This window comes from Lacerta agilis, chromosome 17, assembly GCF_009819535.1.
Source record: "Lacerta agilis isolate rLacAgi1 chromosome 17, rLacAgi1.pri, whole genome shotgun sequence".
In the NCBI taxonomy this organism is placed as follows: domain Eukaryota; kingdom Metazoa; phylum Chordata; class Lepidosauria; order Squamata; family Lacertidae; genus Lacerta; species Lacerta agilis.
Window position 1 is genome coordinate 22,535,868 of NC_046328.1, and position 27,517 is coordinate 22,563,384.

Below are 27,517 nucleotides of genomic sequence, written 5' to 3' on the forward strand. Positions count from 1 at the left end.
GTGCAGATAAAATATAACAGAGGGAATCCTACAGGGTGGGTTATTAGCCTGTGAAAAACCCTCCCGGCAAGCAGTTTCTGGTCTAATTAATTTAGTTTCTAATGGAAAATTGGCACCTTTCTAAAGGCTCCCATGTTGTGAGTTACACTTGAACAGCATTGTGCTTTGATGCACAACTGTAGGGGCATGAAAAAGGCGAGACATTCATATGGAGAGATATTTATACACTTAAAAACATGTGGTGTCGTCCTAAGGAAGAGGCAAGAGGTGGCCTGTCCTTTTGGAATAGCTTTGTTGTGGTTTGTGAGTGTGTTGTGCTGGAGGGGGAGAGAGACATAGGGGAGCAGTTTGCTTTCGCCTTATCTGCAGAGGCTTGGGAGTCTTCAGACTTTCTCCTTCTCTTCCCCATCACTGTTTTCTCTCTCTCCCCACCCTCTAACCCCCTGCCTGCTACTGCTCTAACAGCATCTTTGCCCCTGTGGTTGGTGGCAAGGGGGGGCGGCCTGGTGTTGCACATTCTCCACGGGGGGGGGGGAGGGTTGCAAAGTGATGGACGGGAGATGAAGATGACCCTATTGTGCAAACCCAGCTAGGCATGCTCATTTCCTTTAAGCCAGAGAAAATCCTGCTTGGGAGCGCCATTTACCACTCCTGCCTGATGGCTACAGATGGCGGCAAGCAGAGGATGGAGAATGTGTATGTGTATGTTTGGGGTGTAACCATGAGCACCTCAGCTCTTGCATTACTGTAGATTTTGTAAACGACTTCCACCTGTTTCTCCCATCAGCAGGTGCACAGTGGACTGCCTCTCTTAATGCTACAATAGACTTTTTAAAAAAGAAATTATTTTGCTTAACAGGTAAGAACACAAAGAGACTGCTGGATCAGTCCAGTGGGCCCATCCAGTGTAGTTACTATGTTACGTATTTTTATATTGTAAACTGCCCTGTGGTCCTTGGGTGAGGGGCCGCATGTGAATTTAATAATAATAATAATAATAATAATAATAATAATAATAATACAGTGGTACCTCAGGTTACATACGCTTCAGGTTACATACTCCGCTAACCCAGAAATAACACTTCAGGTTAAGAACTTTGCTTCAGGGTAAGAACAGAAATCATGCTCCGGCGGCAGCGGGAGGTCCCATTAGCTAAAGTGGTGCTTCAGGTTAAGAACAGTTTCAGGTTAAGAAGAGACCTCCAGAACGAATTAAGTACGTAACCAGAGGTACCACTGTATAGCATCCAGTTCTCACAGTGGCCAGCTCGATGTGTGTGGGAAACTAACAAGCAGGACCCCAGCACAGAAGCAACTCCCCCCCCCCCGCTGTTTCCAGCAACTGGTATTCAGAAGCATTGCTGCTTCCAACGGTGGAGGGCAGAACATAGCCACCGTGGCTAGTTAGCCTAGAAAGTCTTACAGGTCCATCATGGTGCCTGGCTGGGCTGATGGGTGTTGTAGTCTTAAGATGCCTGATGGGCACCAGGTTGTCAAATGCTGCCCTAGTTGAGCTGTGGGATGCTTTGTCTTGCTCTGGTTTGTCTTCCTGGTGCAGGCAGAGGAATGCCTTTGTTTCACAAGGATGCAAGGAGAGGCCTCCTCAGTCACGTCTGCCTAGTCCAACAGTGGCCTAGCCGATGCTAACAACCAAGGCAGGGTGTGAGGGCAGCCGTCTTCCCTCCTTGTTTGCCCTCTGTACCTTGTACTCGAAGCTCCCTCTAAGCATTCTATTTAGATAGCACACCTAATTTTCCTGGGTTGGTGCATCCTCTTTCCATGAGTTTGTCCACTCCTTTAAAAGAAAGAAACGATCAGACTTGTTGCTATATCGCGCGGCGTTGAATTCCGTGAAAATTTATGCCCCAACTGTACAGTCCGTTTCCAAAGTCCGTTTGACTTCCAAAATGTTCAGAAACCAAGGCACGGCTTCCGATTGGCTATAGGAAGCCCCTGTAGCCAATCGGAACCCGTGGAACCCGCATTGGACATTTGGGTTCCAAAGAACGTTCGCAAACTGGAACACTCACCTCTGGGTTTGCGGCGTTCAGGAGCCAAAATGTTCGACTTGCAAGGTGTTCGACTTCCGAGGTACGACTGTACCATGGTTCCTTCTTTTGCACCTTCAGGGAAACCTCTTTCCACTGCTGAACCTAGCAAACTCCCTGATCCTTGGATGAACAGCCCACCTGCCTTGCCACTGTCTATTCCCAGCAGCGTTCAAAATCCACCAGGCGCATTTTGCACCTGGCTGTCGGCCACTTGCGACCAAATGAAGATGCCCAGGTGCCAGAATAGTGCCAGATGTCTCCACCATCTGGAGATGTATGCCTTGGATCTTGCCTGTTTTCACATACAAGCAACACATCCTGTAGAATTCTTTCCATTTTATTTTATCTGCACAATCGGAACGAATTTCAGGAACCAAAAAGTCGTATTGAAAAATACAGCTTTTGAGCCATCTGGCCCCCAAATGGCAACTAGGCATTCTGTTTTGGCGACTGTGTAACCCTGGTTTAAGGAGCCATTTGGTGCCTAGCTTAAATATCTGAGTTTCTAACACTGGTCAACAGCCCACCTGTATACACCATGATCTATTCCTAGCTAGTCAGGTCTTGAGCAGGAATAAATCTTTCCCATCACTGGAGATGATTGGGATTGAACCTGAGACCTTCTGCGGTCAGAGCAGACACTCTGCCACAGAGCCAAATCCTTTTGTTAGAGGACCTGGTCTCTCTTTATGGCCTTCGCAAGGCTGAATTGGTCTTGCTCAATGTGAGAAGTTGCTCAGTAGTAGTAATCCTATCCCGCTGGGGCCCACCCTCTCTCCCCCTTGTTCTGCAAAATGGGGGATTTTCAAGTGGGTTTCTTGCATTAAACCCCGAACATTTAATCGATTGCCCCCATGCTGGCTCAGCTTCGCCCCCGTGGGGTTCCAAATGCAGACGAAAGACCCCCGCAGGGGCGGCCTCCTGTGTCGATACGCCCTGCTGATGTGGTCACATTCTGGCGAGAGCCGCTGCAGCGCAGAATATCTGAAATTGTTCCCAAGAGTTGCCCTGTGTGAGCATATCCAGGAAGGGTTTGGTTCATCTGCCCTATTAATGTGGGTTTCTTAACCCACGCACTCCCAGGAATTCTTGCCCCAGGAGCTCCTCTTTGCCTTGGCTGGATCTGCACTGATTCTCACCTTCCTGGAAGATTTGGAAGTGGGCGGAAAGGGAAGCTATTCAGATCCTCTTCACTTCGTAAGCTGGGGGAGAGCCCACCCGCTTCTCTCGCCCCCGCCCCCAGATCTACGATAATTACGCCTCTTTGGGTAACTGTTGCACCAATAACTGTCAGCTCTTTAAATCGGCGAATTAGTAGAACGGTGACGAAGCGGCTGCTAATTGCAACCAAGAAAACCCCCAAGTTAGTTAGTCTACCATTAGAAAACCATGTAATTAAATTCCAAACTATTGCTTGCAATCAATTATTTACAGCCAGCCGTGTTCTGCAGACGCAAACAGACGGCAACCAAGGGCGAGGGACCAGATGCTTTGTCTGAGCTTCCTGGTTCTGGAGCACCAGAGAAGAGCCCCAAAACAGTGACAAATTACTGCTTTAAATTGAAGCAAAGAGACAAGCACAGTGACTCTTAAAAAAATAATAATAATGGGTGATTCTTAGTTTTTAAAATGCAGTTGTGGTGCCGCTACCCAGAGCACAGGAAGATGCTTTGTACTGTATTAGGTTCGGCAACTCATGCATTCAGCCCAGGACTGTCTGTTTCGACTGGGAGGGTCTTGGGCAGAAGGAAGTCTCCTCTGTCAACTGGCAACCTGATCCTTTAATTAGATTTAATTAGAGATGCTGCGGCTTGAACCTGGGGCCTTTTGCATGCAAATCATGTATGTGCTGTGCTGCTGAGCAACAGTCTTCTTAAATGGCCAGACTCCTACAGGACCAGAGAGAACCTCTCCTGCTACATTTTGTTTTTGGATGGCACAGGGGTAGGGGTGGGGGTGGGACTTGGAGCACTGGCAGGGAAGGGGCTGCGACTCAGTGGCATCTCCCGATAAGGCTGAGAATGCCCCCTGCCTGAAACCCTGGAGAGCCCCTACTGGTCAGTGCAGTCAACACTGACCTAGTCAACGGTCAGACTTGGTATTTCTGGAATCCCTGTGTTCCTTAATGTAATTACCATGTTGGATCTGGTAAATAGTTCTGTTTTTGGTCATGGCTAGCCTTGCCCCTCTGGGATGATGCTCCCAAGCAGGACATGGAAGATGATGGACCTTACCTCCTCGGCATTAGACCTTCAGAGGTACAGTACCACTGTACATGGAGGTTCCATTTTAGTGATCTTGGGACATAGCGGTTGGATCTCTTAAGCCAAGTGGCCGCCAGCTTATTGTAATGGCATAGCTGTGCAACCCCAGCAGGACATTTGCTGCCTGCCAGGCGTGTGTTGCAGCCTGCCAAGTGACAGTCTTGGCAATCCCTATGTGTTAGCAGTACTGAGTGTCTGGTTCATAGAGGTGTCTGGCCTTCTGAGTGTGGAGGTTCCACTTGACTATCATAGCAATTAGCTGGTTAGTACAACTCCGAGCCTTGATGTGGTAGGCTTCTGCCTTTAGCACTGTGCAATATTCAGCTGTAGGGCAGCGGATCATCGAATGCAAGGCAGTCAATTGACAGTAATTAGCAGGTCAATTGTCCCATCTACCCAGCTCTATAGACCCTTGGGCTGTCTCGCCTTTCAAGTTTACTAGCTCTGCAAGAAGAATCAAATGTGAATAGTTGAGTTGTGAAACTGAGTAACGCGGTACAGTGGAATATGCTGGTTGCCAGACTGCTGTGATAGAATTATAGAATTGGAAGGGACCCTGAGGGACATCTAGTCCACCCCCTGCAATGCAGGAATCTCAGCTAAAGCATCCTGTCCACTACCTACTTCTTTCAATGCACCCCGCCCAACCACCCCAATAAGAAACCAGCCCCTCTCCAGCCCAAACCATCAACTCTTACTTTACAAACCATTTTGGATGAACTCGTTCCTATTTGGCAGCAGAAGGAAGCCGAGTCAAATGGGGATGACCTCTTAAGCGAGCCCTCACCAACCTGGGGCCCTCCAGGTGTTTGGACCACACCTTAACCCAGTGTTTCTCAAGCGTGGGTCCTCAGCTGTTGATGCACTACAGTTCTATCATTCTTGACCACTGGTTGTGATAGCTAGGGATGATGGGAGTTGTGGTCCAAAAACAGCTAGAGACCCAAGTTTGAGAAACACTGCCTTAACCCATAATAACTTGCAAGTATACCTTACCCCATATATGCCTGTTTGACTGTTTTGATTTGTAGAATGCCCTGTTACAGGTGACACACAATATCCATTCTGTGTTTGTAAGAAATTGATCTTTGGAACTCCCTGCCTATTGACGTCAGGCAGGCAGCTTCACGTTTACTCTTTTTGATCCCTGTTTAAAATATTTTTGTTGAGGCAAACCTACCCAGATATGTGGAACTCTGGTGGGTGTTTTAATCTGTTTTTAAGCTTACCAATTTTAATTACTCTCTGAATGTTTTAAGTACAGTGGTACCTTGGTTTACGAACTTAATCCGTTCCGGAAATCTGTTCTTAAACCAAAGTGTTCTTAAACCGAGGCGTGCTTCCCCATAGCAGCGGGGGACTCAAATTACAAATGGAACACACTCAACAGGAAGTGGAACATGTTCTGATTTCAAGGCAGAGTTCACAAACCGAAACACCTACTTCTGGGTTTGCAGCATTCTTAATCCAAGTTGTTCATAAACTAAGCTGCTCTTAAACCAAGGTACCACTGTAGTTGTTTTCAACTGTTGTTTACTGATAGTTTCATTGTTTTGTTCCTTTTGTAAACCACTTTGAGGTTTCTTTTACATTATGAGAAACAAAAACATCTCATCAACCCACAGCGGCACAATGAGGCATATCGTCCACAGGGCTACAGGCCCCTCCTTTTCAGCCGATGTGGTGGGTGGGCGGGGCCTGGTGGACACCCCCTGTCTTTCACATACTTAGAAGGGCCAAAGGGCCAAAACACTTGGTCCCCTGCCTTTTGGAACAGTCTGGACATGCCTTGTCTTACAGATAAGTCCAGAGACATTGCTAGGCTATAAAGTGTCTGGAGCCATCTACTTCCAAGGCTGGTTCTTTGTTGCTATGCACTGATGGCCTGGAGGGGTAGAGAAGGGAGGGAGGAGGAGAAATGACTCCTCCAAGTTCACAACTATTTCTTCGGCTGGTTGCCTGGAGGGAAACCTTTATGTGCTATATTTGACTACGCCTGCCTTGCAGTGAAGCCCTTGTTGCGTGTCCACTGGATAGGCAGGTTCCTCTGGAGTGTACCTAGGGTTGCAGCCTTAGTTTCCGTGCTGTGGCGTGGATGGGTTCATACCAGTGTTTCTCAAATTCTGGTCTGCAGCCGTTCTTGGACTACAACTCCCATCATCCCTAGCCAGCAGGACCCAGTGGTCAGGGATGATGGGAGTTGTAGTCAAACAACTCTGCCCCTCCAGGCTAGGAGTGAGACTGAGCCACCTTTGTAAAGTATTAGACCAAAATGATGCTGCTTCACTTGGTGACAAAAAATAGAATGCAGAGCATTCCACAAATGGGGTGCCACTGCAGAAAAGGCCCGTTCTCGTGTTGCCACACTCCGGACCTCTCATGGAGGAGGCACACAAAGAAGGGTGTCAGATGATGAATGCAGAGTCCAGGGTCGGTTTTTATGGGGAGAGCCTGTCCTTGAGGTACCCTGAAGTCCTGGGGTCAACATGGTGTGGATTGACAGTGCAGCGCAATAATGCACAAAAGGGGGCTTGATGGTCTCCCATCTTGTGTTCCGTTCCTCATGTCTAGTGTGCTTACGATGGTTGTTTACGGCCAGTGGCTTGAACAGCAATCAGATACCGGTAATTGTTGAGTGACCCTCCTTATCCCAGGCACAGTGGAGGCTGCTTTCTTCTTTGGTCATCTCCCATTTTGGGTTTGGTCTTTCCACAGCTCGCTTCCGGAATCCCTGCATCGTGGCCGTTGTAGATGTTGAAAGCTGGGGCTCTCCCCGCGGAGTGGGACGGGGCAGGGGGTCTGTCCCCAGCTGCTGAGTGCTTTGAAGGCTCCGTGATGCCCAGCCACTTGCAGGACTAAGTGGATGGTGGGGGAAGCCACTGGACCGTCAACCGTGACTGCACCTTGGTGTGCCACCAAGTTGGTGAGTATTGCTTAATGCAAGACGGGAGTTGGGGGGTGTGCATTTGGAGTGCAGACCTCATGGTCTCTGCCCTGTCCTGAATTTGCTTTTCTTTTCTTTTTTAAGTGCATTTCTGTCTGAGAGAAGTGTCTACCTGCTGAAATCTTGGAGGTGGGGGGTTGAAGACTCACAGGCCTGGGAGCTAAATGTAGCCCTCCAGGCATCTCTTTCTGGCCCTCTGATCTCTCCCCCAGGACACACCTCTCATCCTGGGCATTTCTGATTGGTTTGAATGTGTTCTCAAATGCCGATAGATAATGCCTCTTGCTTGCCTGCATGGAGGATAAAGAGGTGTTTAAGTGTGTGTAGAAACTAGCCTATTATACAAAGGTGAAATCTGCATTAGTTGCTCTTCCCCACTTACACCTCTGGCCTGCCCTCCACTGGCATTTTGCTCTTGGAAGGCTGTGTAGAAGGGACTGTGGATCGCTCAGGCGGTAGAGCATGACTCTTAATCTCAGGGTTGTGGGTTCAAGCCCCACGCTGGGCAAAAGATTCATGCATTGCAGGGATGACTCTTGTGACCCCTTCCATTTCTACAGTTCTTTGATTCTGTGGCCCTTGGGCTGAAAAGATTATTTGCCCATCTTGGAAGGGTCTAGAAATCCTTATGGTAGGAAGATTTGTTTATTAGCAATTATTATTTATTGTTCATAGTTGTTTTGATTTAAAACAAAACCTAGAAAGATTAAAAGGAATAGTAAGGGCAGAGAAGTGTGTGTGTGACGTGCATTTTGTCTTGGCTGCTGTTTTTGGAAATGTGTTTTTTTTTTTTTTTAGTCAATAGTGAGTTCATGAACCAGGAAGAGAGTTTGGTCTTCAGCTTGCTGTGGTTTGTCCTCCTAGTCAGGATGAACCTCGTGGCAGTCAGTGAGAGGATGTCTCTAGGACCAAATAAATCTTGATTACACGTCTCTGCCCAGAATGAGGCGATGAGCTCATGATCCTAAGATTGCAAGATGTGTTCATCCTTTATCGGCTACTTGGCTGTAGCCCTCTTCAAGCAGTCTTTCGGTGCTGTGGACAAGAGATGTGGTGCTTGGCTCCCTAAGCTTCTCACCTTTGCATGTTGAACAGGAAAGTCTGAAGGGGAATACAGTGGTACCTTGGTAGTTGAACGGCTTAGTTGTCGAACAAATCGGCTCCTGAACATTGCAAACCTGGAAGTGAGTGTTCCGGTTTGCGAACGTTTTTTGGAAGCCAAGCGTCCGGCATGACTTCCGCAACTTCTGATTGCAGGAAGCTCCTGCAGCCAATTGGAAGCCCCGCCTTGGTTTTCGAATCATTTCAGGAGTTGAATGGACTCCTGGAACAGATTAAATTCGAGAACCAATGTATGGCTGTATTTTCATATTCAGTTGAATGTGCTTTGAATCCTCCACTGGTTTTTCCTTGCAGGGAGACTCCTGGAGCTGCAGGAGACTCCTAGCTTCAGACAGTCGCTCTCCACGAGTTGAGAGGGTGATGGGCTGTGAGGGCACGAGAAAAGAAGAACCTGGTGCCTGCATCAGACCAAAGGCCTGTCTAGTACTCTGGGAAGGACGGCTCAAGCAGGGCATGAGGACAACAAGACTCTCCCCTCTTGAGATTCCCAGCAACTGGTATTCAGAGGGTACCAGCTCTGTAACTGGAGTAATGTACAGCCATCATTAGTAAATATGTACCCTCCAGACATGGTGACAGTGACCCTCCCTTCCCTCCCTTGTTTACTTAACACTCAGTGGCTTGTGTGTGCCAGGGTATGTGTGTGGGCTCCAACGAAAATGATTGTTCTATTGCCAGCCCTAGCTCAATGTTTCCTAAACTTCCAATCTGTGATATGGTTTAAAAAAAGAAAGAAAAACTTTCCACTGTTCAAAATCAGCGGATACCTGATGGAAGTGGTTTATTTGACTTATTTTGCTTTTGTTTTCTAATATGCATGTTACTAATTTTATGTTTCAAGTAAAGATTTGCAAAGTTTTTCCATTCACCCAGAGTACCTGAGATCAAATGTTTGCATGGGTTAGAGGAAAATCATAAAGTTCACTTAGGCTATAATCCTATAAATAATAATAAAAAATAGTCTAGTAGCACCTTAAAGACCAACTAAGTTTGTTCTGGGTATAAGCTTTTGTGTGCATGCACACTTCTTCAGATACACATGAAAACTTACACCCAGAACAAACTTAGTTGGTCTCTAAGGTGCTACTGGACAATTTTTTAATTATTTTATTTATTTTGACTGCGTCAGACCAAGACGGCTACCTCCCTGAATCTACAATCCTATAAACGCTTAAGGTTACTCCCACTGAGTGTAATGGAAATTCTGCCTTGACATGTGCACGACTGCACAGCAGGTTTTTAAATGTTATGAACATACTAAAATTCTGACTTCAAAATTATTTTTATTGCACTCCTTGTATATATTTTAAAGTGTGACCGTTAAATAGTGTATATGCTTCCTTTCATAGGTTAGGTTTTTTAAGTAAAAATGTCACTCAAAACTATTTAACATTTATTTTAGCAGTTTTTAAGAGCTGTGCACATAAAATATATGCACTTTCTATGGAAATTTAGCTGGAAAAACGTTGGTTACAAATGTGATTTTAGACTTGACTAGGTTTGTCAGTTGCACTTGTTTTTATGCCACTAATTCATATTTTTAAAAAATGCTGTATTTCTTAAAAGTGGGTTTTCTGCCCCCAATTTTCCGCACAAGTCATGGACATTTTTTCTCTATGGATGATGCTTTGCAGAAAAGGTTCCTCCCCTCCCACTCCCCACTGCTGCTTCTGGTTGCTGAAGCATGTTTGTTTTCTGACTTCAAGGCAGAGGTATGCCAGTTTATGGTTTGAAAGGTTTACTTAAAATAATCTCCTGTCCTTGGCTAAATAAAACTGGTTCTCTTCCTTTTGACGGGAGACGCTGGGAATTGCAACTGGCAACCTTCTGCATTGCAGAGCATGTGCAATTAAGTCCCCGAGCCTTGCAGGAACTTTACACCCAGATGAGCAGCTCATGCAAAACCACAGTGTGGGCTTCTCTGAAGGCAGGTAATATCTACTCTGATGCATCTGGTGAAAGTTAAGCATTGTAGGGTGAACTGTGCTTCTGGATGAGTCACTGTTCCGGGCACACATCTCCTGAAGGCAAGTAATCCTGCCACATTGCTACAAAGGATTATTAGGTTGCTTCCAGTAGCGCATTGTAGAGGTCTGGTAGTATGACCCATTAATTCCCCACCCCACCTGGAGGCTGGCTGGAAGGAAATTAGGCCACAGAATGACCCGCGGAGAGAGGCAGCCTCCTCCAAGTCTGGGTTAATCCTCCTTCAGGACAGACTGCACCATGCAGTCACACCCTATGCAGCTGAAGCTGCCTGCTCCCCAGTGTCAGGAGGTGGCTGGACCAGAACAACAGCTCATTCAGAGATGCACTGGGAACCCTCCTCCCATGTCCTGTGCCCTTGGAAACTGGGAATCTGCCTTGAATGAACCATAGTTTAGTATTGCTTATGCTGACTGGCGGTGGTGTGCCAGGGCTTCACCAAGTGATATTTTCCCAGTGACCTTCTGCACGCAGAGCAGTTACAGTGCCACTGAGCTGCATCCCTAAGTCCAGGGCCTCACAGGAATCATATTAATGTAGCTTAATTTTCCACCGCACATCCTTTGGGACTAATTCCTAATCAGAGCCCTCCCCATTCCCAGCTGGGTGCTGAGAACAAGAGAAGGTGCCTTTGGTTTTTTATTTTTGGCTTTTCCACTGCCATGCCTTCCTCTTTCCCATAAATCTCCCCCAGAGACACCGCATAACACTATGAATGAAATTGAGAAAATGCAATGCCCGACCCCTGGTTCTTTCCAAAGAGGCCCCTCATCCTTTGGCCTGTTCTAAATTTTTCATCCTCCTCCTCCCCACATCTTCTGCATTGTTTCTTAAGAAAACCCTCTGCCTCCCTCCAAACAAACCTCGGAATGGGGGTGGGGAGAAGGCGGGGAGGCAAGGGAACACACCCCCCCCCCGTTCCTCCCCCCCTTGTGCTTTAGTTCGCTTTGGATGCTAGCCTGCAAGCTCTCTGGCCTTGTTGCCATCGCCTAGGCAACCAGGGTGTGCATGTTTGCAGGGTGAGCTTTTGTTTCCTCTTGTGATAAATGTGCAAGAAAACCTCCTGGCATCTTGCACAAAAGGCCACTCTCTCCCCGCCGCCGCCCGTTCTTCGTCCTCTTTCTTTCCCCTCTCCCCATATTCCCCGTTTTCGTCTCTTCGAGGCGAAAGAGTTTGGACAAGAGCAAAAATTCCATCTCTTCTCCTCACTAAGCACCCCCCCCCCCGCTTCCTTCAGTGACATGAGTCCTATTCCCTGCCTGTGCTTTGGAGGCTGCTCTGTGAAGGGGGAAGTCTGCTGATTGCACATAGGCCCTCCCCACAGTTGGGAACCCCACAGCAACAGTAAGGGATGAGGCCTGCCCATGTGCCCCCACCTCCATGAAGTCAGGCCACAACCTTACCATACCGTCGTTTAATGAGGGTACTGAGAGTTGTGATGAGACGCTGCACCCCCCCCCCCTAATTCCTCTTCTGGAGCAACAATTCCCAGAGTGGTTTATCAATTCCCTCCTCACAGGGAACCTTGCGAATTGTAGCTCTCTGAGGGGGACAGGAGTCTCCTAACAACTCTCAGCAATCTTAACAAACAATGGCTCCCCTCCCAGAATTCTTTGGGAAATGCCATGACACGACAGTGGTACCATAGTTCTTTAAATGCCTACCCTCCAACATTTCTCTGATGAAAATAGGTTCGTATTATTTAATATAAATAAATAAATAAATAAATGGTACTATACATACATACATACATACATACATACATATCCACCCCACCCATCTGGCTGGTTTGCCCCCAGCCACTCTGGGCAACTTCCAACATTTAAAAAACATAATAAAACTATGTAGGGTTGTCTTCAGATGTCTTCTAAAGGTTGTATAGTTACTTATCTCCTTGGCTCTGAGGTTGCATAACTCCCTACTCTGCAACATTTCTCCGATGAAAATAGGGATGTGCTAAGGAAAAGCAGGATATTCCAGGATCAAATCAGAAACTGGGACGGCTTCTGTAAATCCAGGACTGTCCCTGGAAAATAGGAACAATTGGAGGGTCTGTAAATGTATGGTGTCTCTGTCCCATGCTGTGCTTTGCCTGCTTTTACCCCTCGCACAGGGAGAGCCCATGACTGATCAATCACATCCACCTCTCTGTGTGCTGAAGACTCCAGGTTCAATCCCTGCCATTTCCAGCTAACAGGATATTGGGGAGCAGAACTGGTTGAGTCCTTGGTGAAGCTCGGCCACCTTTGGTCGGAGAAGACGCTCTGCATGGTTGCCAGTTGGCCTGACCAGGTTGGGAAAAGACCCTTCCCATGTAGAAAGTCTTGTTTGCAATTTAAACCTGCCTTAGGCCATGCCAGGTGATTTGCCCACCTAGTAGTGCCTCAGCTTCCTGAGGTAACAGGCTGGGAAAGGTCCGATTCCATTTAGCTGCAGATGGCCTGGGATAGAGTCTGGGAGCTTCTGCGTGCCGAGAGCAGGCCGTTATTCTGAACCAGGGATGGGGAACCCATGGGGACTCTCCAGATGTTGTGGGACTAGAACTCCCATTGGCCAGGCTGCCTGTGGCCGATGGGAGTCGGAGTCCCACAACATCTGGAGGTTCCTCATCCCTGCTCTGAGCTGGCCTGCCCCTTTGCTGCCTTTAAGCCCAAAGCAGAAGCGCCGCGGTCTTATTTCTTAGCCATACGGTTGATTGCACATTGAGGACATTTTGCCTCCTTTCATTCTCCTCTTAGCTTTCCCTTTCTTTCCACACACACACACACACCCTTTCCCATAAAACTATTGCCAAGGAAGCCTTGTAATCTGGGGAAAGGGTGGGGGCAACTCTTCCAGCAGTCCTGCTGTTCCAGAGGGGGGGGGGGCCTCTGGTGCTTTGTGTTTGAGCTCTGTTTTGTTGAGGCGGCTCAGCATGGTCTGTTATTGCTGCTGTTGTGTTTTGGCCTGGTCCGACTTGGGGATGGAGGACGGAGGTCCATTTTGCAGAGGGGGAAGCTGAAGGCAAAGATGAGGAAGAGATTGATAAAAAGGGGGCTGGTGGTAGTTAGGAGGACTCAGTTGAGAAAACGCACAATCAGTACAGTGTCGGTTGAGCAATGGGAATTGGCTTGAGCTGTTTTGTTAGTTGCATGACTTTGCATGCAGTTAAAACAATTATTTTTGAAGCAGGCAGCAGGGAGGAATATCCTGCTTCTGGGTGATTCACACACGGGGCAGCACAGCACCTCTGTGAATGGGGAAGGCCTCTTCTAAGGAAAAGCCTGTCTGCAGTTTTTTAAAAGGAATATTTTTAATACAAGTCATTTTTGAAAAGTCATTTATCTTGTAAAATTTATGTACCCGTCTTGATTGCAAGAAACAACCTCCAAAGTGGTTTCAAAAACGAATAAAATATCAATGAAATCAGTTAAAAAGCAGCAGTTTAAAACATTCGAATAATGATTAAAATCAAAGGTAAAATTATAAAGGGCTGCCCAAATAATTGGGGACGCTGTTTTTGTTGATTTTTTAAAAAGAAGTTTCTGAATCAGTGTTTGTGTTTTTTGGGCTCCTTGAGCTCTGGGCAAGCCAGGGGAAGAAGGGACTGTACCTTGGAAGTAGAACATCTGCTTTGCATGCAGAAATTCCAGGTGACATCTCCAGGGAGGCCGAGGAAAGACTCCAGTCTGAAACCCTGGACAGCTGCTGCAGTCAGTGTAGAGCAGCACTGAGCTAGATGGATTAATAAATCACTTTGAGGTTCCCTCCCCCCCAATCAAGTGGCATATAAATTTTATGAAGGGGATAATAAAAGGCAGACTTTGTAAAAGGTAACTTCTGACATCCCAAGAGGAACATAGTCTTTGGCAACTGGTGCCTTCCAGATGTTTTGGATGACCAGATCCATCACGGAAACATAGAATTGAAGAGTTGGAAGGGGACCCCCAAAGGTCATCTAATCCAGTCTCAACTAAATCAGTCTGATAGGTGTTGTAGTCCCAAGTGACAATGGCTGATGAGAACATCTGGAGGGCCCCAGGCTGGGGGTGGCTGCTGCAGTGTGTATTGGATTGAGTGGCTTGCCCAAGGCTCCACCGGGAATTAGTGGCAGGGCTCTCTTCAACCCCTTGTCCAGGGGTCCCCAAACTAAGGCCCAGGGGCCAGATGCGGCCCAATCGCCTTCTAAATGCGGCCCGCGGACGGTCCGGGAATTGGCGTGTTTTTACATGAGTAGAATGTGTGCTTTTACCAGTATTTAAAATGCATCTTTCGGTTATTTGTGGGGCATAGGAATTCGTTCATATTTTTTTTTCAAAATATAGTCCGGCCCCCCACAAGGGACAGTGGACCGGCCCCCTGCTGAAAAAGTTTGCTGACCCCTGCCCTTGTCTCTGGCTTTCTCATTTTGATTTCCAAAGAAGCATTGGTGTGCTGCCCTTTATTTTCTTAACTAGCTGCAGGTGCTGCTGGCTTGGCATGGATCCATTCCGTAGCCGCCATCTTTAATTGTTCCATGGCCTTCCCCCTTGCCTTTGTGTGCCGGGGTGTGTTGCATGTAAAAGCGGTGTTTTTGGATCAAAACCCGGATTGGGCTGTTGACTTGCCCCGCTGCAGGTAGATCCAGTTCTCCACCTGCCACAGGCAAAGCCCTTTTTTGCACTCCTCCAACAGAAAACTTAATAGGCTTTGCTCTAACCCTCTGGCATTGCGCAGAGCACGTAAATGCTCCCTTATCTTCCTTTTGAACTGGGGGGCTCCTTGGCAGTGGTTTTGGGCGTGAGCTTGCAAGGTGCGCTGTGGTGGTCGACCTGTGATTCAGATTCTGGGAGAATCTGGAGAGAAGTGGCTGAATCTATCTCCTTTTGGGGCCTGGCCTGCGGGGAGGGAGGGTGCTGGGACACGCCTTGTTCGTTCCTGAAGTTGCTCCCCCCTTCCCTTCCTTCCCTCTCTACCATGCACACGTCTGCACTTTTGGTTCTGGAATGGTGCAGGTAAGTCATACCTGGAGGCCCTGAGAGGAGAAAAGTTGAAGGCCTGGTAATTAAACAGCAGCTGGGCACCATCAAAGCATCGCTGGTGGAGGTGCTCCCCACCCCTCCTTTAGGGACCCGCACCCTGCACTGAGGCATGTGACCCATTTGAGGAACAACACAGAGAGCCCATGTAGGTTTCCTGCTTGTTTTGGCAGCCAGGTCCACATCTGCTCTCCTCACTCCCACGCCCGGTAGCAGAATTAGAAACTCAAGATATATAAGCTAATTGCTAATTTTATTTCTATACTGCTTTATATTTTAAAGGGGGGGAAATCTCAAAGCGGTTTACAACACATTAAAACATCAAATAAAACAATGCAGAAACAAATAGCAACAAGACATTAGATTAGCTGCCTTGTGGGGCGAAGGAGAAATCCTCACCTTTGGCCACAGGAATGCAGCTTTTTGCATTTTCCTTTTTTAAAACCTGCCTCTGTACGGCTTGTTTTTGGAGCAAGTCCCCCTTTTGGCGTTGATAAATTTGGTTTAAATAGGTTATAGGGTTGGTGACCAAAAATGGAGTAGCTTAGGTTGGCCAGCATCCTGTGACATCATTTGGGATATGTGTGAGGGGGTCTTTCCTAGACCAGCCACTGGTGGAGGGTGGGCTGCTTGGATTGTGTGGAATGGAGGTGGCAGAGCCCTCCTGTCTGACCTGCTTGCTTCCAGGACTTTACTAGCTCAGGCTGGAATGACTCTGTCTCCCCCCCCCACCTCCCAAACGGCACATATTTGGACTGTGAAGAGCTGACAGAAGTACTTGTGATGGCCCCAGGGTGGTGAGATTGCCCACAAACTGGGATGAGGTAGAAGGAGAACAGGCTTCGCCCTCAAGACACTGGAGGGATGTGGATAAGATAGTAAACAGAGCGCACAAGAAGGCTGCCTCAGATCCTCTTGTGTGTAATAAAGGCCAGAGTTCGTAATGACATGCTTTCATCTCGCCTCTGCCTTCCTTGGTCGTAATGGGAGCCTGCATCTCCTCCAGGATGCAAGGGCCTGCCAGGTGTTTTCCATGACACTTCTGAGGGAGGCTGCAAGTGGAGGCAACAACCCTCATCTGTTGATTGTCCCCAGCATGTGGTATGAAGATGTTGACTGGGTGCTTTTATTTATTTGTTTGTTTCCTTCACCCTAAGGTTGCAGGGCAAAGTAAAGGTAAAGGTACCCCTGACCATTAGGTCCAGTCGCAGATGACTGGGGTTGCAGAGCTCATCTCGCTCTATAGGCTGAGGGAGCCGCGTTTGTCCACAGACAGCTTCCGGGTCATGTGGCCAGCACGACTAAACCGCTTCTGGCGAACCAGAACGGCGCACGGAAATGCCGTTTACCTTCCCACCGGAGTGGTACCTATTTATCTACTTGCACTTAATGTGCTTTTGAACTGCTAGGTGGGCAGGAGCTGGGACCAAACAATGGGAGCTCACCTCATCGCAGGGATTTGAACCGCCGACCTTCTGATCGGCAAGCCCTAGGCTCTGTGGTTTAGACAACAATTAAAATGCAATATTAAAAACAGTTTAAGACAACTTACAACCACAGAAAATAAATAAATATGCATCTCAAGTGTCAAAAGCCAGGGTAAAGAGATGCAACTTCAGCATTTGACAGAAGCTGAAGGTGCTGGATGCATCTCTGTGCAGAGGGAATTATGCAACTTTGGGGCTGACAGAAGGCCCTCTCCTGAGCTACCACCCCCCTGAGCTTCTGTGGACCAGGAGGGCCCCCTCTGCTGATCCTAACACCCGAGGGGTTCCATAGGGAAGGGAGGCCTGAATCTAAGGCTTTAAACATAAACACAAACACCTTAAATTGGGCCCAGAAATTAACCAGTGCAGGTGTTTAAAAACAAGGGTTATATGAGAACTAAACAGAGCCCCAGTTCTCGGCAGTTGAAGTTTCTGAGTCGTCTTCAAGGGCAGTGAAAGATTCATGCATTGCAGGGGATTGGCCAAGATAGTCCTCGCGGTTCCTTCCAGCTCCACAGTTCTATGATTGTTTTGTGGCGCCCACGACCGTCTCTTAAATTTCCTCGTGAGCCCCAAAGCCCCCAGACTTGAAGGACCTCTCACCCTTATCCTGCTGGCTGCAGTGGCTCTCTGAAGTCTGAGGCAGATAAGATCAGAAAAGCTACCTTCTACCAGCTTGGACTGTTTGCTTTGCTGGCCCAGTATTGCCCACTCTGGCTGGCAGCAGGGCTTCAGGCCGTGGAAGGGGCCTTGGCCCATTCCAGCCACCCTGTGGTGGACCTTTTTTCTGGAGGTGCCGACTCAGAGGTGTTCTGGCCCCTCCCCTGGAAGAAGGGAAGAACCTGATCTGGCAGGTTTTTGGTTTTTTGGGAAGGCCCCTTTGCCGAGCCAGCTGAGATTCCTTCCAGAGCACCAGACTTGCCCAGACAAGAGTCCCGAAGCCCTGCGGTGGGCGCGTTTGCCTTGGATGGCTGATTCCTTGCCTTGGCTCCTACCCTGGGTTTGCTCTGAGGCAAGCAATATCTGGAGCAGAACATTAATGCGAGCATAAGTCATGTGAAATGCTCATCATTTTGCAACATTGGTAATAATCAAGTGGTGCTGTGCATTTGTGTGTGTGAGTGTGTGTGTTGACTTCTGGTCGCCTCGGCCTCCCTTCCCCGGGGCTGTTGGAAATAACTGAGCAAGCACAGTGAGGTCCTTTCTTGTTTGGGGTAAGATGTTCCCGCTTCCAGGAGAAGCTTCTTTGTAACCCAGACGGTCGGATTTAGAGGCCCAGGCCCATTTTAATTCTCCTAATAACTGGGTCTGTCTAATCATGTGATGCTGGTGAGGACTTTTGGTATCAAGGAAATCTTGTTCGTGAAACTGGGATCTGGCCTACGCAACTGAGGGTTTTTGTGTGTGTATGGAGATGGGGAGAGAGCATATTGCCGGGGGGGGGGGGGGGAATGAGAGAAAACCCTGAATGTATTGAGGAAAATTATGGGGTGTGTCACTTTTCCCCCTATTAATTTTTTGCATATATTTTCCAAACACCACATAACACTCTTCTTATCTTATACAATATTTTGGCTATAAGCCCAGGACTTCCATCAACTCCGCCTAATGATTTTCAATCTTCATCACTTACTCCTGCATTTCATTATATTCACTATTACTTTTAATAATCCATAACTAATAATCCTTTTCCTATGTTTCCCCTGCAATATTTCATAAAGTCCTCCTTACAAAACTTCTTGTGTCACTCTTTTTTGAATTGGGATCTCTGTGTCCACAGTTCCCATTTCTGAGACAATGGCTTCTAAAGTAAAGAGTTGATGGTTTGGGCTGGGGAGGGGCCAGTTTCTTACTGGGGTGGAGGCCTTGAAAGAAGTCCACTAGCTAGTGGACAGAATGATTTTGTTGAGATTTGTACATTGCAGGGGGTTAGACTAGAACTGGTGGCAGGGGATGGCTAACCACTGTCATGGGGGGGGGGCTGTTGACCCCAGTACAGTGGTGCCTTGGTTTAAGAACAGCTTAGTTTATGAACAACTTGGATTAAGAGTGTTGCAAACCCAGAAGTAGGTGTTTTGGTTTGTGAACTTTGCCTTGGAAGCAGAACATGTTTCTCTTCCTGCTGAGTGTGTTCCATTTGTAAATTGAGTCCCCCGCTGCTGTGGGAAACAACGCCTTGGTTTAAGAACGCTTTGATTTAAGAATGGACTTCCGGGACGGATTAAGTTCGTAAACCAAGTTGTAAAGCAAAAAATAACTTGTAAAGCAAAATTTTCTAATCCCCCTCCAATGCCTTGCGCAAACAAAAAGTTAAAGTAGACACAGCACTGGGTGCAAATCTTTCTGTTCAGCAGCACCCTGATGGGAATGCACATTGTCCCCTTCCCCAATGTTCAGATTGATACCGGGTAATTTGAAGGGGAAGAAGGGGGAAGCACTGATAAACTCTCCTCAGCTGATCTACACAGATTAAATATGGGGCAGGACTGTGTGTGCATGTGAGAATGTGGGTTCATTACACCTACCGCTTGCATTTGGGCCCCAGAGGACTGCCCCCAAAAGGTTAGTGGGGTGACTTCCTGCAGATTTGGAGATAAGCCTCTCCTCTCCCTGATCCTGGTGTTTTATCTGTCGGGGATGGGGGTGGTGGGGGAAGGAGGAAGGAAGCACCTGGATTTATAGTCAATTTAGGTGTGACACAGACCTCCTGGTATATCCAGCTTCCCCACCCTCCTCTGCACAAACATATTAAAAAAACAACAACACACCCTGCAGGTGGAATGCTAGCATATCAGGGAGAAAGGTTCTCGCTTGAAGTGCTGCTTTTCTACATGTGGGATCTTTTTTTCTTTGTCTTTTCTTAGTAAATATGCATTAAGCATGCCATTCCTTCAGCTACAGATCGTACCATATGCTCTCTCCCGACTTGTCTCGAGGGCCGGGCGTGATGAGCATGCTTAAGCAGTTTCTGCCTCCCTCCTTCTGCAGGTGCCTCCTTTTTTTCTTCTAAGACGAGCCCAGCTAGCCGATCAAAATAGAGTCCCTCAAGGTGAAAGTTGACTTTCTGAAGGTGCCCCTCGGCCTGAAGAAGCCCACTCTGAAAGAGGCAGCGGCTGCCTTGGCGGCTGTCCCGGGGCCTGGGAGACCCAAGTCCATCAACGTGGACCGCTACAAGGCACGGCGATCTGACAACATGGACAACGAGTCTCAGTATTCTGGGTACTCCTACAAGTCTGGGCATTCCCGCAGCTCCCGGAAGCATAGGTGAGTCTGCCGGTAGGGTGCCAGGGGGAGCATTCGGTTTAAACCAGGGTTTCCCAAAATTGGGCCTCCAGTTGTTGTTGTTGTTGGACTAAAACTCCCATCATCCCTAGCTAGCAGGACCAGCAGTCAGGGATGATGGGAATTGTAATCCAAAAACAGCTGGTGACCCAAGTTTGGGAAACCACGGTTTAAATTGTTGCAGTGAGCTCTCAGTGTGGGGCTGCTCTGGGAGACCGCATTAATGTACAAAGCCCTGAGCCACTTGGGTTCAGGGGGGTTCCCTTGTCTCTGCCCACCTTGTGTCTAGCAAATGGAACATGAAGTACTCTAGCACACAGCTCTGTTCTTTGTACACTCTGCTTTATTATTATTATTAAATTTATTTTGAAAACAAGTCATAACAATAAATTCCAAACAAAATTAAAAGTTATAATATAAATTTGATCCATTGCTGCAATGTTACAAAACGATGACAGTAAGCTTTAATTATACATTACCGTATCGAATCCACTGCGCACCTCAATTTTCAAAACCTTGAAACCAAAAGCACCATCAAATCTAATGCACACCCTAGTTTTCGTGAGTGAATTTGAACAAAGATGGATGTGCGTTATATTCGAGTAAATAATGATTGGAAATGTTTAATGAGCAACCATGACAATAGGGCTGGGCAGTATATTGATATATTGTCCAAAACCGGTTTGAAGCTCATATCGTGACATCGGTTTTATAGTTTTTGACCTGGCAATATATTGCGAAACATGGTGTGTGTGCATGTGTGAGCTCAGTGGGCCAAGGGCCTGATTCTGTTCAAGGCACCTTCCTGCAGGTCCAGCAGCTACAGAACTGTGGAGCTGTGTCTGTAGGCGACTGTGAATACAAGATGGAGGACTTGGTGGGCTGTAGCTGCCCTGAGGTGCTGAGCAGGACAGTGTCCTATTTACTTCCATGGTTCTCAGTGTGCATCTCTTCCTCCCCTCTGCCCTTTGCAGAGATCGACGGGAGCGGCACCGTTCCAAGAGTCGAGATGGGAGTCGAGGGGACAAGTCAGTGACCATCCAGGCCCCTGGGGAGCCCCTGCTGGACAACGAGTCAACTCGAGGTGACGAAAGGGTAAGCGGCTTGTGGCTGGGTAAAGAGGGGAGACCCCCAGCAAGGGTCAGTGGCCGCCACCTCCTGCCCGCCTTTTCCTGTCTGGCTTTCCTAACCAGCTAACACCCACAGCGAGTGATTTATTCTTAGGTTGGGCTGGGCAAATGTTCCAGGGAACTTCCATGTGCTTTTGTTTGGTAATGGAGAGAAACAGCGGCAGGCAAACCTGCACAACAGCCTGGATAGCTCAGTTGGTTAGAGCGTGGTGCTGATAACGCCAAGGTTGCTGGTTCAATCCCCGTATGGGACAGCTGCATATTCCTGCATTGCAGGGGGTTGAGCTAGATGATCCTCAAGGTCCCTTCCAACTCTTAAAATTCTGTGGACCTCTGTATTTGGCGAGTCTCCTAATTGGATACAGGTTTCCTGCCCGAAGTGACGCGCAGACAGGGAAATGCTATGTGCCATGTTGCTGGTGGATCCTATAAACAAATGGAAATGTTCTTTATGTAGTCAGTCATTTATTTATCATGGAAGTTGGATATGTGCCATATTCTTGTGCTTATAAACTGAAAGACAAAGGAAGGGGAAGTGTTGGGGAAGACTTAGAGGAGGGAGATTGGTTTGACAGTGCCAGGATGAGGAGTTGACCCCCCCCCAATTTGCCACCCATGAATGAGGGCAGTGCATTGGGACTACTGTTCTAGTTTAGCCCTAGTATCAATAAGATACTTTCGTCATGCTCTGACTGAAGTTAAAAGCACTTTTTAGCCTTTGCTCATCCAGTGGCAGGGCAGCATCAGATAGGGAAGCATGTAGACCTTCTTTTTGGTTGGGGTCTCGACCTGTTAGCAAGAAATGTATCAAAAACCCCTTGGCAATAGGCTTATCGGGGATCAAAAATACTAGGACAGAGGTGCACATGAAACACTCAATACAGAGATAGTCCCATCTGGCCCAGCCAAAATGATCAAGGGGCCGGAGTGATGCTCCTAAGAGGCAAGGTTTTGCAGCATCTGGGACTTTAAAGGAAATGTGAGTAAGGGGTGACACGAAAGAACTTTATGAAATTATGCGCGGCATGCAGAAAATGCATAGAGAAAAGTTTTTCTCCTTCTTTCATAATACTAGAACTCTGGGACATCCCACGAAGTGGAATGTTGGAAGGTTCAGGGCAAACGGAAGAAACTCCTTCATGTGGCACATAAACTATTCAACTTGCTCTCATGGGAGGCAGGGATGGCTTTAAAAAGAGGGTTGGACAAATCTGTGGATGTTATCTACGGCTACTGGCCATGATGGCTCTGCTCTGTTTGCCTCCATGGTCAGAGGCAGCAAATGCTTCTGAATCCCAGTTGCTGGGAAACCACAGGAGTGTTGAGTTGCTCTTTGTGCTCAGGTCCCGCTTGTGGGCTTCCCATTCAGGCATCTGGTTGGCCCCTGTGAGAACAGGACGATGGACTAGATGAGCCATTGACCTGATCCTGCAGGCTCTTACAGGCATATGACTGGACAAGGGAGGAGCAGCACCCACACACATAAAGAAGCTTTAAGGCAGAGTCAGTCCACATGGCCTGTTCCTCTCTTCCGTTACTGGCACCTATTTGTAGCAGAGGAAAGCCGTGCTCGGGACCCCAAGACTTGACCCTTCTTTGTGCAAGAAGGTGTCCTACCATGAGGTGTCTTCCTGCTCCCTCACCTGCCCCTGCTTGGCCCTTTCCCTTCTTTTGCAGGATGACAACTGGGGAGAGACCACCACGGTGGTGACGGGCACGTCTGAGCACAGCATCTCCCACGATGACATCACGCGCATCACCAAGGACATGGAGGACAGCGCCCACCTGGACTGCTCCCGCCACTTGGGCGTCTCGCTGGGCGGGGCACTGGCCCTCCTCTCCTTCCTCACGCCCTTGGCCTTCATGCTGCTGCCCCAGCTGCTGTGGGGGGACCGGCTGGACCCGTGTGGGACGCCCTGCGAGGGGCTCTTCATTTCAGTGGCCTTCAAGCTCCTCATCCTCCTGCTGGGCAGCTGGGCCCTCTTCTTCCGCCGCCCCAAGGCCTTCTTCCCGCGGATCTTCGTCTTCCGCGCGCTCATCATGGTGCTCGTCTTCCTCCTGGTCGTCTCCTACTGGCTCTTCTACGGCGTCCGGATCTTGGACTCTCATGACACCAACTACCAGGGCATTGTCCAGTACGCCGTCTCCCTGGTGGATGCCCTTCTCTTCGTCCACTACCTGGCTGTGGTTCTTCTCGAGCTGAGGCAGCTCCAGCCCCACTTCACCCTCAAGGTTGTCCGCTCCACTGATGGAGCGAGCCGGTTTTATAACGTCGGCCACCTCAGGTGAGGAAGGGCTGCAATGGCGGGTGAGCAGGTGCCGGTACGGCATGTTCTGATGATGATGATGATGACAACAACAACAACCTGCCCTTCACCAGAATGTCCTAGAACGGGTTACAATTAAAAATTTAAAAAAAGGTTCAGACACATTATGTTCATGTGAATAGAGTGGAGCATGAAAACACATATCTTTGGGTGCTGAAAGCCAGGATTGATTTGTTTGATTGATTTCAGTAAGATTTTTTTTTTAAAAAATACATCTCCCATCTGACAGGTAAACAACTATTTGTTGACATCTGAAGGCAGCCCTTTCCAGGGGAGTTTTTAATGGCTGATGTTTTATTGTGCTTTAAATACTTTGTTTGGAGCCTCTCAGAGTGACTCTGGGGCAACCCAGCCAGATGGGCGGCATATAAATAATGAAATCATTACTATTGTTATGTTATTAAAATGAATGAAATAAGAAACAGGCACTGGAGACTCCATTAATCAATCAGTTATGCTTCCCTTCATCTGACAACCCCCTTTTCTTTCTCTGTGTCCTTGCAGCATCCAGCGAGTTGCTGTGTGGATCCTGGAAAACTACTACCACGACTTCCCGGTCTACAACCCGGCCCTCCTCAACCTCCCAAAGTCTGTTCTCTCCAAGAAGATGTCTGGCTTCAAGGTGTACTCCCTTGGCGAGGGTGAGTGATCCTGGCTCTCTGAATCATAAAATCGTAGACTTGGAAAGGGACCCTGAGGATCTAGTCCATGAGTATGCAGCTTTCCCATTTGGGGATCGAACCTGCCACCTGGGCATTATCAGCACCGTGCTCTAACCAGCTGAGCTAGGTGTACATGTGAAGCAGTCTTGCGAATAGTCAGACCGTTGACCCACCTGGCCTGTCAGCGTCTTTCCTAGGGCTCTAACCTGTTCCCTTCGGTCTTCTGAATGGGAGGGCTGGTGTTTGAACCCAGCATCATAGGAGTCAACTCCTAGGGGCCAAGGTCCCATCACACACACACATACATGCACACGTGTTGATGGATATTGCCATTCAAATGGTATGTGTATCATGTCATGTGATTGATTATGTGAGGTGGGGCTTACCTGTCCGTCTGTCCTCCATATTTTATTCAAGTTGGTACCCCTGCTGGGCATGCAGTGGCTGCTCTTCCATTGAATTATGCTCCCTCCTCTGGTCCCCATCCCCCCGCCATCCTGCACAGGCCTGCCTCTTCACTGCTGCTTCCTCTCTCGTCTTTGGCCACATTCACACCATACATTTAAATCACTATGATACATATTTCAACCGTCATGTCTTCCCCCAAAGAATCTTGGGAGCTGTAGTTTAAGACTACTGAGAGTTGTTAGGAGTGTCCCCCCTCCCCCATTACTCTCCCAGAGCAAAATTTCACAGAGTTTCCTGTGAAAAGAGGGATCGGTTGTTAAGCCACTCCACTCCAGGAATTGTAAGAGGGGAATTGGGATCTCCCAACAAACTCTCAGCACTCTCTGTGTGATTGCAGAAGGTGGTGGCCAGAATTTCAAGCCTTCTTGACCACCCCTCTCTCTTCCCATCCTCCAGAAAACACAACCAACAACTCAACAAGCCAGTCGCGGGCTGTCATTGCCGCAGCAGCCCGACGGAGGGACAACAGCCACAACGAGTATTACTACGAGGAGGCTGAGCATGAGCGCAGGGTGCGCAAGAGACGCGCAAGGTATGCGCGAAAGGGGGTGTCTGTGTCTGCCTGTTCGTCCCACAGCAGAGAAGAAACTGAGCTTGGCTTGCCAAGTCCTTACAGTTGACATTATGCACTGTAAAGTCCTCGAGGCAAAGTTGTGAAATTTATGGAAATTCTGGGAAATCGTGCAGTGCTGACTTCCCTAGCGAACCTAAACTTGTTTCATCGGTTTAACAACTTAAAATGCGTTCGTTTTATAATGGCTTGTGAAATTGTGTTGTTTTTGCACGTTTATGAAATTCTCACGGCAACCTTTCCTTCCTTCTGCAAACGTTGTGATAGCTTTTGCTCCTTTCCTTTCCCTTCCCTCCACTCCCTCCTCTCCCCTCACTGTGGCTTTGAGAGGTGAGCATGCAAAGGGGTCTGCAGTCCATGGCTTACTATATCACAGGGCTCCTCTTGTCCCGATAGGCTGGTGGTGGCTGTGGAGGAGGCCTTCACTCATATCAAGCGGCTCCAGGAGGAGGACCAGAAAAATCCTCGGGAGATCATGGACCCACGAGAGGCAGCGCAGGCCATCTTCGCCTCCATGGCCCGGGCCATGCAGAAGTACCTGCGGACCACGAAGCAGCAGCCATACCACACGATGGAGAGCATCCTGCAGCACCTGGAGTTCTGCATCACACACGACATGACACCTAAGGTAGCAAAGGGGGGTCGGAAGGCCAGCCGAGATAAATGGCTATTCTGTTAATCTTATATAGGATTCTTCTACAGAAACTGCATCGTATCCCACTAAATTATACGTGGGGCAGACCTACTGAAATTAATGGGCCCAAGAGAGTCATGCCCACTAATTTTAATGGCCCTTGATTAGGATTAATATGGCATGCAACCTAGAATATTTGGGTGTGGGTATGTGTCCAAGAGTCACTTGCTGCTATGCCAGTAGAGCTCTTCTGGATCATAACAAGGCTTGGGCCTGGTCCGTTGTCCTGACAGCAGCAGCCCGTCTTATACAGTAGTTGCGTATCCCCATCAGCCGGCATTCAGAGATAGACTGCCTTTGAACTTGAATATTCCAATTTAGCTCTCATGGGACATGGGACTCTCAACATTCACCCTTTCTGGACACAGCTATAACAGGCCAGCTTTTTGTCTGAAGCTGTTGCTGTTTTTTGGATTAAAAAAGGGGGCCCTTCCTCTGTTTAAATAATAATGCTCAGCAATTTTCCAAAGTGCCCTACAACACTGAGGAAACCCAGACCCTAGGCATTCAGGCTTTAAAGCCCAAGAACAGAGGCAACCTCCCCCAACTTATGGGGCCTTCAAATGTCTGTTTGGACTCTTATTTCTCATCATCCCTTATCACTGGCTATTGCTGGCTTGGGGAGAGGCTGGGTTTATATTTTGATTTTTATTCTTTGTTAATGTGGTAGGTAGCCACCTTTTTGAAGTGTCACAGAAAGGTGGGATATAAATATTTTTAGTCATTCCGGGCTCTTGTGTATGTGTGTGGAACCTGACTTCAGGTGTCTGAGCTATAGAGGAGCCTAAAGCACTTTGCCCTCATTCAGATGGCCTGCCTAACAGGGGCGTTGTCATGGGGTCAAGTCTCAGTGAGGGCAGTAGCGTCCTGCTTGCCCTCTAGAGCATGGTGATCCAGGAGCACTACCACCATTCAAATATATGGTAAAGGGTCAAGAAACAAATGCTTGTTTGGGCTATAAGTCTGAAAGGGTTAAAGATACCTGCTCCAGAGCCTGTTGGGTTAAACAAAAACAAAAACGCACCAATGGCGCCCCCTAGCAGCGTGAAGCATGATTGCAAGTGCTGCTAAGGTTGGTCTACGCTGCTTCTTGATGACTGCCTCCCCATCTTTTGCAGCCTGCAAACAAGCTCCAAGCTCTTTCAAGCAGGCTTTTAGTATTTGCCATGTGTTAAGGCAGTGCAGTTGAATCAGAGTTGGAGGGTGGGGGTTACATATTTCAACTTCCAAGTAAAGCTTTATTCATTGGACCTTCGATTGTTGGATATTGCCCTTACATTCAGAGCCAGATTACTGATTCCTTGACATGATAGAAGTCTATTAATGACACGATAGAAGTTTGCAAAATTATGCAGGGCATATAAAGAGAGGACAAGGAAACATATTTCTCCCCTCTCTTGCAACACTTGTGGACCCTCAGTGAAGCTGAAGATTTGGGACAGATAATAGTAATAATAGTAATTTTATTATTTATACCTTGTCCATCTGGCTGGGTTTCCCCAGCCACTCTGGGCAGCTTCCAGCACATATAA

At 48.0% G+C, this 27,517-nt stretch overlaps 1 protein-coding gene and 1 non-coding gene across 4 annotated transcripts in view; both read left to right on the forward strand.

Annotated features, from left to right (window-relative positions):
* The window catches only part of VANGL2 (VANGL planar cell polarity protein 2), a 38,914-nt gene that overhangs the window by 10,511 nt on the left and 886 nt on the right, over window positions 1–27,517 (forward strand). For 2 of the 3 annotated variants that reach the window (XM_033174691.1, XM_033174693.1), the window contains exons 2-8: window positions 7,031–7,238; window positions 19,840–20,115; window positions 21,108–21,228; window positions 22,941–23,548; window positions 24,095–24,231; window positions 25,117–25,252; window positions 25,688–25,919. In XM_033174691.1, coding sequence (XP_033030582.1) covers window positions 20,045–20,115; window positions 21,108–21,228; window positions 22,941–23,548; window positions 24,095–24,231; window positions 25,117–25,252; window positions 25,688–25,919 — 1,305 coding nt within the window. In that variant the 5' untranslated portion in view covers window positions 7,031–7,238; window positions 19,840–20,044. Of the gene's footprint in view, window positions 1–7,030; window positions 7,239–17,814; window positions 17,936–19,839; window positions 20,116–21,107; window positions 21,229–22,940; window positions 23,549–24,094; window positions 24,232–25,116; window positions 25,253–25,687; window positions 25,920–27,517 lie in introns of those variants that run through there. The other variant, XM_033174694.1, reaches the window with a different exon arrangement.
* TRNAI-GAU lies at window positions 21,444–21,517 on the forward strand. The gene has a single exon. It is a non-coding gene; the product is annotated as a tRNA-Ile (tRNA).